This window comes from Erinaceus europaeus, chromosome 11, assembly GCF_950295315.1.
Source record: "Erinaceus europaeus chromosome 11, mEriEur2.1, whole genome shotgun sequence".
In the NCBI taxonomy this organism is placed as follows: domain Eukaryota; kingdom Metazoa; phylum Chordata; class Mammalia; order Eulipotyphla; family Erinaceidae; genus Erinaceus; species Erinaceus europaeus.
The window spans coordinates 99211404-99224811 of NC_080172.1; the positions used below are offsets into that span (position 1 = coordinate 99211404).

Below are 13408 nucleotides of genomic sequence, written 5' to 3' on the forward strand. Positions count from 1 at the left end.
GTGTCCAATAACAGATGAGTGGCTGAATAAGTTGTGGTATACATACACAACAGAATACTACCCCTTTATTAAAAAAGGGGAATTCACCTTCTTCACCCCATCTTGGATAGATTTTAAAGGAATCATGTTAAGTGAGGTAAAACAGAAAGAGAGGGATGAATATGGGATGACCTCACTCACAGATAGAAGTTGAGAAAGAAGAACAAAAGAGAAAACACAAAGTAAAACTTGGACTGGAGTTGGTGTATTGCACCAAAGTAAAAGACGCTGGGCTTGGGGGCAGAGTTCACGTCCTGGAACATGATGGCAGAGGAGGACCTAGTGGGGGTTGAACTGCCATGTGGAAAACTGAGGAATGTTACATATATACAAACTATTGTATTTCATTGTCTACAGTAAACCATTAATCCTCCAATAAAAAATAACAAATAAATTGAGAAATAAAAACAGAAGCATAAACATAAAGCAGAACTTAGACTGGGTTTGGTATATTGCACCAAAATAAGACTCTGGGGTGGGGGGAGAGTTCAGGTCCTGGAACAAGATGGTGGAAGAGGACCTAGGTGCGGGGTTAAAATGTTGTGCAGAAAACTGAGAAGTGTTACACGTGCATCAACTACTGTATTTACTACTATTGGCTGTAAATCATTATTTCCCCCAAATTTAAAAAAAATAATAACAATATTTAGTCCTGCTTATTAAGGATCATGCTTTGGACATGAATCAACTAGTGATGATTTTCTCATTCGTTCTTTCTCTCATTGTGTACCAGAGATGTTTTAACTGTATATCTCTAAAATTAGTCATTTTCAACTTTATTAAAATGAAAACAAGCACGGGAAATAAAATTGAATAGTGAGGAGTAAAGTAATCACTAATTTAGTATTGACAGTATACATGTGTGTCCAAGTCATACCAACATCAGCTGTTTCTAAAGTTACCTATAGTACCCTCCAGTTTTTTTTCCTGAACAAACTATTTTCAAAGTCTCAGTAAATCAATTTTAGAGAGAGGGGTTTGAAGGAAAAGCTATGGCAGTAGCCTATGTATCACACAAAATAGTTTTATTAAGCTCTGAGAAATGCTTCACAAAGCAAGTTACTAAGGTCTACTTTTACCTTAGAATACAGGCATCAATTTTCTTTCAAAAGAAAGTATGTTTGAAAAGGTTGCCTTACTTATTAGTTAATTTGTAGTACGTACTTGTACAACCCGTTTTGAGTTTGATGAAATGTGAAACCGTCATTTTAATTTAATCTTTCAAAAATTATTTGTACTTTATGTTTTCAATGATTAAAAAAAGCAAACTTAAGTAGCATTTACCTTATGTTCTCATAGCAACTAACTTCTGGTTTCAAACCTGCAGTGTGACGAAAAACTTTGTATATGATAAATCCAAAAGCTAAGAGGTTAACCTGAGAAAATAAATAACATGAATAAGTAAAAAAATAATAAAGATGCAATTTCACCATAAATTAATAACATATAGAGTAAATAAATAGGAGAGATTACAAATAAGAAAAGCTATAATAACCATGATAATTACATATACATCACAAAGTATAAATCCTCTAATAGACTTAGGCAAACAAATATATGGCTTATTTTTACAAACTCACTGAAAATTGTTAGTACAAATGGTAGTCTAATTTGCCAAATTTTGTTAAGAACCTTGTTCCATAAACTTCTCCAGATGTTACAACTATAACTACAAGTTGGTTATTTTTATTTGTTGCCAATAATATGATTAGAATGCATATTAAGATCAATTTTTCTTTGAAAAACATAGTTTAATAAAGTTATTAGATTGTACATTGTTTCCTTAAAAAATTCTAGTATGAATTTTGACAAGTTTTAAAATATTTAAACTGGGAAGTCAGAAGGTAGAGCAGCAGGTTAAACACAAGTGGCGCGAAGCTAACGATCCCGGTTCGAGCCCCCGGCTCCCCAGCTGCAGGGGAGTCGCTTCACAGGCGGTGAAGCAGGTCTCTCCCCCTCTTTGCCTTCCCCTCCTCTCTCCATTTCTCTCTGTCCTATCCAACAATGACAACATCAATAACTATAACAACAATAAAAAACAAGGCCAACAAAAGGGAAAATAAATAAATAATTTTAAAAAATATTTAAACTGAAAAAAGAAATTAAATAACTGAGCTCAATTTCTGTTGCTATAAAATGTTTAAATATATGTTTCTTTCTTCCTATTTCCATTAAGATTTTCTTTCCTTAGATTAAATTTCAGTAACTTTCAGAATATCAATTAATGTTAGAAGTGTTTATAAGGATTTACCCTTCTGTTATTTGTATAACCTCACATGATCAAATAGAATACATTAAAAAACAGCATTTTTACCCCCTTTAAATTCAACTATTAAACCTCATTTACTTTCCCTATAAATATGGAAATATTAAATATTTGCAGTTTCAGATGACTACAGAGGTATATATTTTTAAAAGATACTTAAAGGTTATTTTTTTAAAAATATTTATTTATTCCCTTTTGTTGCCCTTTTTATTATTGTTGTTGTTGTTGATGTCGTTGGATAGGACAGAGAGAAATGGAGAAAGGAGGGGAAGACGGGGAGAAAAAGAGAGACCCCTGCAGATCTGCTTCATCATTAATGAAGTGACTCCCCTGCAGATGGGGAGCCTGGGGCTGTAACCAGGATCATTAAGCAGGTCCTTGCACTTTGCTTCACCTGAGCCTAACCCGCTGCGCTACCGCCCAACTCCCTAAGGGTTACTTTTAAAGTATGTGTATTTTAACATGAGAATACTAATAACTTAAAATGTTAAATAATCTAGAAATGAGCTGTGATTGATACTTCATTGAAAAAAATTTAATTAAAATATTTTAATATCAATAAAAAAGTGCAGTCTTTTAAGTTTCAGCTAATTCTCATGCAGAATATGATACAATATGATACAAGGTAACATACTGAAAACAATAATAATATATTCCTCTATAGTTGAAGGACTATTATATGGACTTATAAAAGAACATTTGCTGATATATTATAATACAGTACAAAATAATTAGTCAAGTAATTTCATGTTCTCACTTTTCCATGAAGAGGGTTTGACAGAAAAATCTTAGAGAAATAAAATCTTAGCTCCCTTTGCTTTTAAACATCCATTACTTGTAATTAGATTATTAATTGTGATCACAGTGATGTTTTATCCAAAGAAAAAAGTTTATTAATTGAAGAGATAAAGTATAATTAATTTGACTTAGTTGACAGTATCATCCAATTTGCTTTAATAACTGAAATAAAAATATAATAATTTCATAAATCATTTTTACTACTTACGAAATTGGATAAGGAACATTTAAAATTTTTACCACTATTTCGTTTAAAAAGTTTGAAAAAAGAAGTTGCATATGATTTGATACATATACACATATATCCTTAAATAATAAAAATATATTGGAATTTAATTATTATAAATAACACGCATTAAGTCTTCTTACTATTTAATATATTAAATAATAAAAAATAGATAAAATTGTAACAATCACACCAATTTTCCAGTCACATTGTTATATCTTGTTTTTTAAATTATTATTTAAATCATATTAAAATTGGTACTGAATCAAAGAGATGGTTATGAGAAAAATATTACTAAGTTACAGTATGGGGAAAATGTTGACTTATGAAACTATTTTGCCACAGGTGTACAATTATATATCCCGCCCTCCAACAACTTTCTCTCTATATATATGTATATATATATATATTTTTTTCCACATCATCTGAGACTCACTTCTATGGGCCAACTTTTTCATGTAGAAAGAGAGAAAGAGACAAAAGATACAGAGTTAGAAGGAAAGAGGGAAAGAGAATTTTCCTCTAGTGGAAAAGGGCTGAACTCAAACCTCTAGGTCAACTTTGCACCCTGTAGATGATGAATTTTTAGGTGTGAAAATAAAATTTATTACTGAGTTTTAAAATTCTCCTTGCAATAAAGCAGGCTTGAAAAATAGTTGCTCATTCTGCAATGTTTCTAAGAATCACACATATATTTTGGATAGCTCTTCTATATATGTATGCTAAAATAGTGAATAAAATAAGTGGAACGAATGATCTAATTCTGCTCTGAAAAGTACACTTATTTTTGTAACAAAGGGAGAATATATATGCTTAGAAAACAGGTATACTAATTATGAGTCCATATTTCTATTTCATAAACTCATACTTTCCAGTTCTTAGAGAACTTATTAAAATTTTAATCAAATATTGTATGTAATAAAATCATAGCTTTATTGTTTATATTATTTATACTCAATGTACCACAAATAGTTTCAACTTTTTGTTTGAATATATTCTAAATATTTTCTTTAGTTTTTATTCTTTCTTTCTTTCTTTCTAACTTTTTACTAGATAGAAATGAGAGAAGTTGAGGGGGAGAGAAAGATGCCTGCAGATGTGCTTCACCACTCATGAAGTGTCCTCCCTGCAGATGAGTACAAGGGGCACGAACCCAGATCCTTGTGAATAGTAATATGTGCACTTAACTAGGTGTACTGCTTCTTGGCCCTCTATTCTAAACATTATGGTAGTTAAAGGGACTGAACCTGGGACCTCAGTGCCTCAGGTGTGAAAAAGTAGATTGGGTGCTTATTAAAGAACACAAAGAGATAAGAATATAAACAGCGAATAAGCAAATAATTTCACAATATATGTGTAAATTCTATAAACTGTTGATACATATTATTAAGGCAGATTTGTTAGCAAGCAAAATAGGAGTAATTAGAATGAAGGTTCAAAAACTATCTGTCTTTGCATATAGCATTTAAATTTGAGCCTTGTGAATTATAATGCATTAGCAAATCATTAAGTTTTAGAGAGCTGAGACTATATTATGGCTTTAAGAATTTGTCGGTGGGCTGGGTGGTAGCACACTGGGTTAAGCACATAGTGCGAAGCGCAAGGACCAGCACAAGGCATCCTGGTTCCAGCCCCAACCTGTTACCTGCAGGGTTGGGGGTGTCTGTTCACAAGCCTTGAAGCCAGTGGCAGGTATCTATCTTTCTCTCTTCCTCTCTGCCTCCCCCACCTCTCTCAATTTCTCTCTGTCCTATCCAACAAAAACAGCAACGAAAACAGTAACAACAATGGGGAGGGATGGGGGAAAGGCTGCTAGAAGCAGCACATTTGTAGTGTAGGAACTGAGCCCCAGAAATAACCCTGGAAGAAAAAAAAAACTTTCTTAATATCGTGGCTATGGTACAGTAACCAAAGGGAAGTGCAGCAAAAGATGAGATGGCTGAAGTTTGACAGATGATTATTACTAAAGATTTATCATTAATGCAAAGTTCCCCCCCCCTTATTTGAGATTATAGTGGGTTATAAAATCGTAAGATTATAGTATGTAGTTTCACACCACACCCACCACCAAGGTTTTGTGTCCTCACCCTCCTGCCTCTCACAGATAACCATCACAGTGCTCACAAGTCTAGAAAGTTTGTTTGCTTCTTCTTCTTTTTTTTTAATTTATGTGTGTTAGTTCTTTAGATCAAACATTTGAGTGAAGCTATCTGGTAGTTGTGTTTCATCTCTTTACTTATTTCCCTAAGTATAATCACCTCCAGTTTCATCCATTGGCTCCTAAATGACAAATGTCATCCTTTTTGATCAGAGTAGTATTTCATACAACCAAAACTTTAGCCAGCCATCTGTTAATGGACATTTTGGTTGCTTCCAATCTCTAGTGATTTTGAGTAATGTAGCTATGAATACGGGAGTGCATATGTCCCTTCAAATTAGTGTTTGAATGCCCTACGAGTGACATTGCTGCATCGTAAGGTAATTCTCTTTATTTGTGCAGTGGCTCTCTATACAGTCTTTCAAAAACAGCTGCAACTGTTTTAATGCAAAGCCTTTTGATTTATACTTGCACTCCAATGTCATTTATGTATATACTCTGAGCTGTTCCTTCAAGGAATTTAGAGTACAACGAAGACAGTCAACAAGGTATTCAGCGTCATGCAGTTATTTACATAGTAGAGCTAAAAAACATAGATGACGACACTGTCACATGGTTCCAAGACAATCCTGAAGAACTTGTAGACCCAAAAGAAGAAAACACAGAGAAAATGAGGACTCTAGATATACTTATTCATTTCCTAAATGACCAGACACACTGACTCAAAAAACAATCGTTTAGAAGGTATCCATCCTGAGCTTTGACATCTTACATATACAAAGTCCAGTTTTATCAAGTTGGAGAGAATCTTCCAACTCTTGATATCTGATCACTCAATATCTAATCAAATTCTTCATCTCCCACATTTAATATCTCACAGTTCTGGCCTACTTTTCAGCATGAATTTTATAGAAGTAAATTTAGCAAGAATTAGTCCTACCTTTCATGATATTCTTTCCACTGACACAATAACCCCCACTTTCAGACTATATTTTTTCTTTTTTCTTTTTTCTTTCTTTTTTGTCAGAGCACCGTTCACCTCTGGTTTATGGTGGTGCAGGGGAATGAATCTCGGGTTTTAGAGCCACAGGCATGAAAGTTTTTTGCAGAACTATTATGCTATTTACCCACACTTAGTCATTGTGTATTCTAAATTGAATGAAATCTTTCTCCCTAAGTTTGGTAATACTGCATAAAATATTATTTCTATGTTAAAATGTATGATTATAAAACTGTTATGGGCTCAGGCAGTGGAACAATTGGTTAAGTGCTCACATTACACTGTGCAAGGACCCGGGTATAAGCTTCTGGTCCCCAGATGCAGGGGGAAAACTTCATAACTGATGAAGCAGGGCTGTAGGTGTCTCTCTGTCTCTCTCCCTTTCTGTCTCCCCTGCCTTCTCAATTTCTCTCAGACTCTATACAATAATAAATAAATAAAACTTTAAAAACTAAAATTGTTATTTTACAAAATTAAGAGCAAAATCCAACACCACATAATAATTATTAATTTGGGGGGATACCAGTAAAAATCTCTTTTTCCCTCTTTTAAATACTCCTGGGTTGTCTTTTTATCATAATACATTAACTTAAATCCATTTTTCTTAAGTTTTTCTTTTTTTTCTATTTTATTCATTAAGACAGAGGAGAGGAAGATAAAAAGGGAGAAAGAGAATGATAGACACCTGCAGACCTGCTGCACTACTCAAGAATTGAATTATCCCTGCTGCAGGTGGGGGGTGGGGACTTGAACTTAGGTCCTTGCACAGATCCTTGCACTTGGTATCATGTGCGCTTAACTGGGTGTGACAATGCCTACCCACAAATCCATTTTTCTAAAAGGGTATAAATAACTTTAAACAAAACCAGTCTCACCTAAAGGAGCATGACTTCACTTAATTAGAGGTAAATATTTAGTTGAAATGCTGCACATTTTACACAGAGCAGAAAAGCAGAATCCTTGGATTGGAATTCTTTTGAAGAAAAAGTATGATGGTGCAAGTAAGGTTCAAAACAAGATTATATGGAATTAAATGTATTACTGATTGGAAAATCATTTAAAATTTTATTGCAGAGGTAGTAAATTCAGGATGAGGAAAATAGGCATTTTAAACAGTTGAGACTACACAACACTCTGCTGATGATGGGTATATCAATGATCAGAGATTTGATTACATGAGTACTTCCTTAATGTTTTAGAAAAATACATTAACTAAGAAAATTATATCTTGGGTCCCCACCTGCAGGGGGGAAGCTTTGCGAGTGGTGAAGCCGTCCTGCGGGTGTCTCTGACTCTCTCCTTATCTCCTCCTTCTTCTCCATTTCTGACTGTATCTATCCAATAAATAAAGATAATAAAAATTTAAAAAAAGAAAATGATATCTTTAAATGCATATTTTTGTTCATTCGTAGATGTATGTACAGATTCTATCACTGTGGTTTTCTCTTTATGCCGTTAGTGCAAAGAATGCACAAGAACTCATCAGTGACTGGAAAATGAACAAAGTCATTCATTAGCATTTACGTCTCGATTTTTAAAAAGCAGACTTAGATGTTTCAACTAGGAATCCATTACATCATTTTAGGATACATAAGACAAGGACATTAGATAAGAAGCATGAGAACTTTGAGACCCATAATTTAGAACACAAGAGGGAATGAAAATAGCTATAGAGAAAAAAAAAAAAAAACTCATTCAGAGCCATGGTAACTGAATGTGAGAGAATGCAATATTTTACATTTAAAGTCATTCTCTTTTCCTTCGTATTAGTGTAATATATCTTTCTAGAAATGCTTTTCTTTACAGATGCATACTGTTATATCAAATGTTAATACCTATGTACTTTTGTTTGACAAAATTAATAACAATTTTCTTTTAGCTGGAGTATTACCCAGATCTGATCCATGAAGACATGGGAAGGCTGAACCTGGCAATGGATTTTAATGACCTTTTGTATTATTATTAAACAACAAAATTAAATAGTGTCACAGTGAGAACGCACAAGGAAGTATATATACTTTGCCACACACACAGCCCAGGTTTCTACCCCAACTTAACTTGGGAGTACCAGGACACCTCAGTGCTATGGTGCCTCTCTTTCTTTACTAGTGAATGAGAAGAAAAATTGTCTGCTACTCAGTAATGAAACCAGTGTATGTGAAAATTCTATGGTCCAGCAAGAATTTAAATAGCTGAGCTGGTGCGAGAATAAGAATTAATTCAGAAAGTCTTAGACCTTCAGTACATTGAATTCAAGGATTTCAAATTCAGACTTCAAAATAAAGCATCCCAATCAGTCATGTTTCCTTTTTTTAGTCTTCCTTAATAATTGATGAGGTCATATATATGCTGATGTCAGAGCTCTCCAGAAAGGATGAGAAAATTTCTCTTACAGCACTTTTGGACCAACACTAATTTTTCATATATAGCAAATGGAATCTATTTCCTTTAAGAATATGCCATTATTACAACTATGATACCCTTTCAATTGGTTTTATTACTTCTTCATTCTTAATCCCTATCATGGCAGAAATGGCTAATTTTCCATCCCCGTTGTAAAATAAAAAGTTATGACTTAAAGAAAAAGTTATGACCGATTTATTAATGAAAATGTCTACTGGCTAGGTTGATATCAAATAGTCTGAGTTTTATCTATTTTCTGATTTTAATTTCCCTATGAAAGCCATCTGTTCATACTTGTACGTTCTAAATTATTTAGTTAGAGTCAGAGAGAGTGAGCGAGACCCAAACACTGAAGTATCCTTCAATATAACGTGGGCTAGCCTCAAACCTTGGTCACACACATGACAATTCAGCACACTATTCAAGTGAGCTAGTTCACTAAGCCCAAGAATTGTCTCTTTAAATGCCTGTAAGCTTAATAGAGAAACAGAAAAACTTGAATATGCAGTGTGTAGGATACTATTTCCTCTTCAAGAACAAATTCTTGATTCTAATCTTTGGAACCTGTGAATATAGCAACACCATCTTTTCAGATAGTAATTGGTTACAGAGTTTAAAATAAGGATGTTACATTGGATTATCTAATTGAACTCCAACCAGCCAAGTGGGGTTCTTAAAATAAAGGAGGGGGGCAGAAATGAAGAGACTGAAGTAGAACTCAAGAGGAAACTGAAAAGAAACTGGGCTTTGAGTTAGAAAATGTGAGAAGCCTCTACAAACTGAGATTAACCTTTACTCTACCGCCAGCAAGGAAATCAATAGTCTGGGGCTGATTTAGACCATGTGAATAAGCATAGAGACAAGTTCCTCCTACAGTCTCCAGAATAGTTGATATTTTCATCTTAGCCAAGCCAGACTTTAATCAGAGGAATCAGCTGAGTCATTCTGTACACAGATTTCCAACCTACAGTAATGTGAGCTAATTAATTTGTGTGACTCTAAGCCTCTGAATATGTGGTAATTTATTATGACAGCATTAGGAAACTAGTACAGGGTGAAGCAGGCACACATATAAAATATAAATTTTATACACATACATTTACATGTTTTCATCCTGTATTAAATTTCTTACAACAGGCTGTGTGTATATGTGTATGTGTATATGTGTATATATATATATTCATATAAGTATAGCCTCTAATTGCAGTGTTTCCTCTTTTTAAAAGAATTAGTTTTAACTCAGGTTAAAATTAAAAACTCATCACTGGGGGGCAGGTGGTGGCACACCTGGTTAAATCCATAGATCAGAGTATGCAAGCACTGGAAATCAAGCCTCTGCTGCCCTCCTGCAGGGGAAGCTTCATGAGTGGTGAAGCCGTGCTGCAGGTGTCTCTCTGTCTCTCTCCCTCTCTAGTTCCCCCACCCCTCTCAATTTCTCTCTGTTTCTAGCCAATAAAAATAGAATTAAAAAGTACTCAACAAACAAGTGTTTGTCATTAATATTTCAGATTTTTGGTGGATTGTTGAATATATATATTTTTATTACTTGCGGATTCTGTTTTTAAACTTTTTAAAATAAAACTGATTATTTTTTTTACTTAATACGTGCCTTTAATAACTCATAGAGCAGATGTGGCATTAGCAAATAAAAGTACAGTATGTTCTATTAATTTGATTTTCAGATCTATAACAAATAACTTTTCATATAAGTATGTTCCAGGGTCAGGAATTGGAATACCCTGTATAGTACTGACAGAATAACTGTGGGGTGACTAACTCCACCCGTTTCCAGTCTCTCTCACTTTCAGGCAGTTTCATGATAATTCTAGGAAGCATTTCTTTCCCGACCTTGTTTAACATTCCTCACCCTCAAGATTTAGCAGCTTTGCGGTTATCAATAGAGTTAAGGAAACTGCATATGCTGAGGTTATCAACTCTTCTTAGCTCACGAGGGAGGACACCACAGAGAAATGGAAGTGCACTCTACAATTACAGGAAGCAAATTCAGAATAGTCTGACACCATGTCTGAAGTTCACAGCCCTAGGTAAGCACAGGCACTGTGGTGTTTCTCACTTGCATTGCAGAACAATGTATCTGTTCTCTTATCACTAATTGACCACTGGGATTCACAATTGAATGAATATTTATTCTGCTACAAAAGACTATTTTTTGAGAGTCAGGCGGCAGCACAGCAGGTTAAGCGCTCATGGCGCCAAGCGCAAGGACTGGAGTAAGGATACCAGTCAAGCCCCGGCTCCCCACCTGTAGGGGAGTCGCTTCACAGGTGGTGAAGCAGGTCTGCAGGTGTCTTTCTCTCCCCCCTCTCTGTCTTCCCCCCTCTCCCCATTTCTCTTTGTCCTATCCTAAAACTACGACATCAATAAAAAAAACTACAACAATAAAGCAACAAGGGCAACAAAAGGGAATAAATAAATTAAAAAAGACTATTTTTCATGTATTTATAAACTGCTTTAACATTGAGGCTCAATTTAGTAACAAAACATTTGTAAGCAACATTGACAGTGTTTTCTAGATGCCAGATACTACTCCAAATATTCTTTATGAATTCATTTAATCCTCATGCCAACATTATCGGGTAGATATTAATATTCTTCCTAATATTATGTAATTGTTATTGCATTTGTTTCAAATTTATGACAACAGAGGCATAGGAAGAATAAATAATCTGCCCCAGGTACTGCTTTAGGAAATAACAGTTACGATTCAAAGCCAACAGACATTTTCTAGTTTATACTCACAAAAAAATTAACAAAGCTATCAGACACCAGAACCAATAAAAAAGATAAAGTGACAAAAATTTAGTTGTTTAAATATTAATTTATATTAATGACTAAAAATCTTTTTAAAACTTTTCTTTTACTCTGTTAACTTTTAATATTATCTTTATTTATGATCTGTACTTATATATTGGATAGAGACAGTCAGAAAAAAAGAGAAAGGGAGAGATAGAGAGGGAGAAAGACAGAGAGACACCTGCAGTACTGTTTCACATGACCCCTGCATGACCCCTGCAGGTGGGAACTTGAGGCTTGAGTCCATGGCCTTGCTCACTATAACATGTATGCCCAACCAGGTATACTACGCCCTGGCCCCCTCCCTCCAACAATTACTTTTTTTAGGTGATTAAATTTTAAAAGATAAACCATTAAGAAGTGATGACATTGTTAGCTGTTTAGAATTAGCGTATTGAACTTGCAAAATATACTCATTAACAGTGAATAAACTTCATTTGCAATGCTAGAGACTTTCTCCTAGAGACTCTTCCACCCTTCTCTGGGGTCAAAGCACCTCACAATGTGGTTGTTCTCTCTGTGTAGATGACTAACAAACTGGACATTCTGGTCTTTCAAATATGGTTACTGGATTCATGTTAGTGGCCTCTCAATTGAAATGCCAAAATAATCACTGAAGCACAGAGTGAATATATTAGCATTCCCACTTATACATAAGAAATGTTCAAAGCTACTAACTTAAACACAGAGGACACTGTTATCTTCATTTAGAGGGATGAGTATTTGATTTTAATGTTCAGGCCTTCTGAAAAATTTCAGCCTACTACATCATATTGTATTCAATAGATGTGTTTGTTACATGGACTTTCAGATCTCATATGAGTGGCTAAGAGATTTGTGTTATATATGCACAATGGAGTACTACTCAGATATTAAGAATGATGAAGTCACCTTCTTCTCCTTGCCTTGGATGGGACTTGAAGGAAGTACATTAAGTGAGATAAGCCAGAAAGTTCATTGGAAGAACTTAAAAAACAAGAAACTTAAGAAACAAGAATAGAACGGGGCCGGGTGGTGGCACACATGGTTCAGTGCATATATTACCATGTGCAAGGACTGGAGTTTGAGCTCCCAGTCCCCACCTGCGTGGGGGAAAGCTTTGCTAGTGGTGAAGCAATGCTGCAGGTGTTTCTCTGTCTCTCTTCCTCTCTATCACCCCCTTTCGTCTTGATTTCTGGCTGTCTCCATCCAATAAATAAAATAATTACAAATTAAAAAAAAAAACCAAGAATAGAAATGGGAAACCAAGTAAACCTTGGATAGTTTTGGTCTATTGCAAAAGACTCTGAGGAACGGCAAGGAGAGGGCTGGAGGGGGGAGTTTTCTGGTCCTGGTACACAATGTTGCATCTAAATTCTGGGTGAGAGTGCTTTGTAGACACCTCTCTTGGTGAGATGGAAAATTGTTTCTATCTGCCAGCAACTCTACTGTAAACAACCTCCCAATGAAAAAATAAAAATAAAAAAGCAGCAAATGGAGAAGATCATGGTTACTAGAATACAAAAAATCTAACAAAAAATATCTTTCACTAACTTCTATTGCTATTTTTATTTTAATGTATCATAGATACTTTCGTGAGAGTTAATTGCAAATTAAAATAATTCATAAATATGAAAAATACTGTTCAATTTATAAAAAATACTTCTAATGACTATCTTGTTCTGCTAGCATATCTTCTTTTCATGATATTAGGTAACATCCCACATTGGAAAGTCAAATTTGAGAGAATTAACTTTACCTTGCTCAGTTATTTCTAACTGGACT

The 13408-nt window shown here is 34.5% G+C and overlaps 1 protein-coding gene across 2 annotated transcripts in view; it reads right to left on the reverse strand.

The window, feature by feature from the left end:
* The window catches only part of ADGRL4 (adhesion G protein-coupled receptor L4), a 112841-nt gene that overhangs the window by 3296 nt on the left and 96137 nt on the right, over positions 1–13408 (reverse strand). For both annotated transcript variants that reach the window (XM_060202228.1, XM_016191325.2), the window contains exon 14: positions 1324–1415. In XM_060202228.1, coding sequence (XP_060058211.1) covers positions 1324–1415 — 92 coding nt within the window. The remainder of the gene's footprint in view (positions 1–1323; positions 1416–13408) is intronic.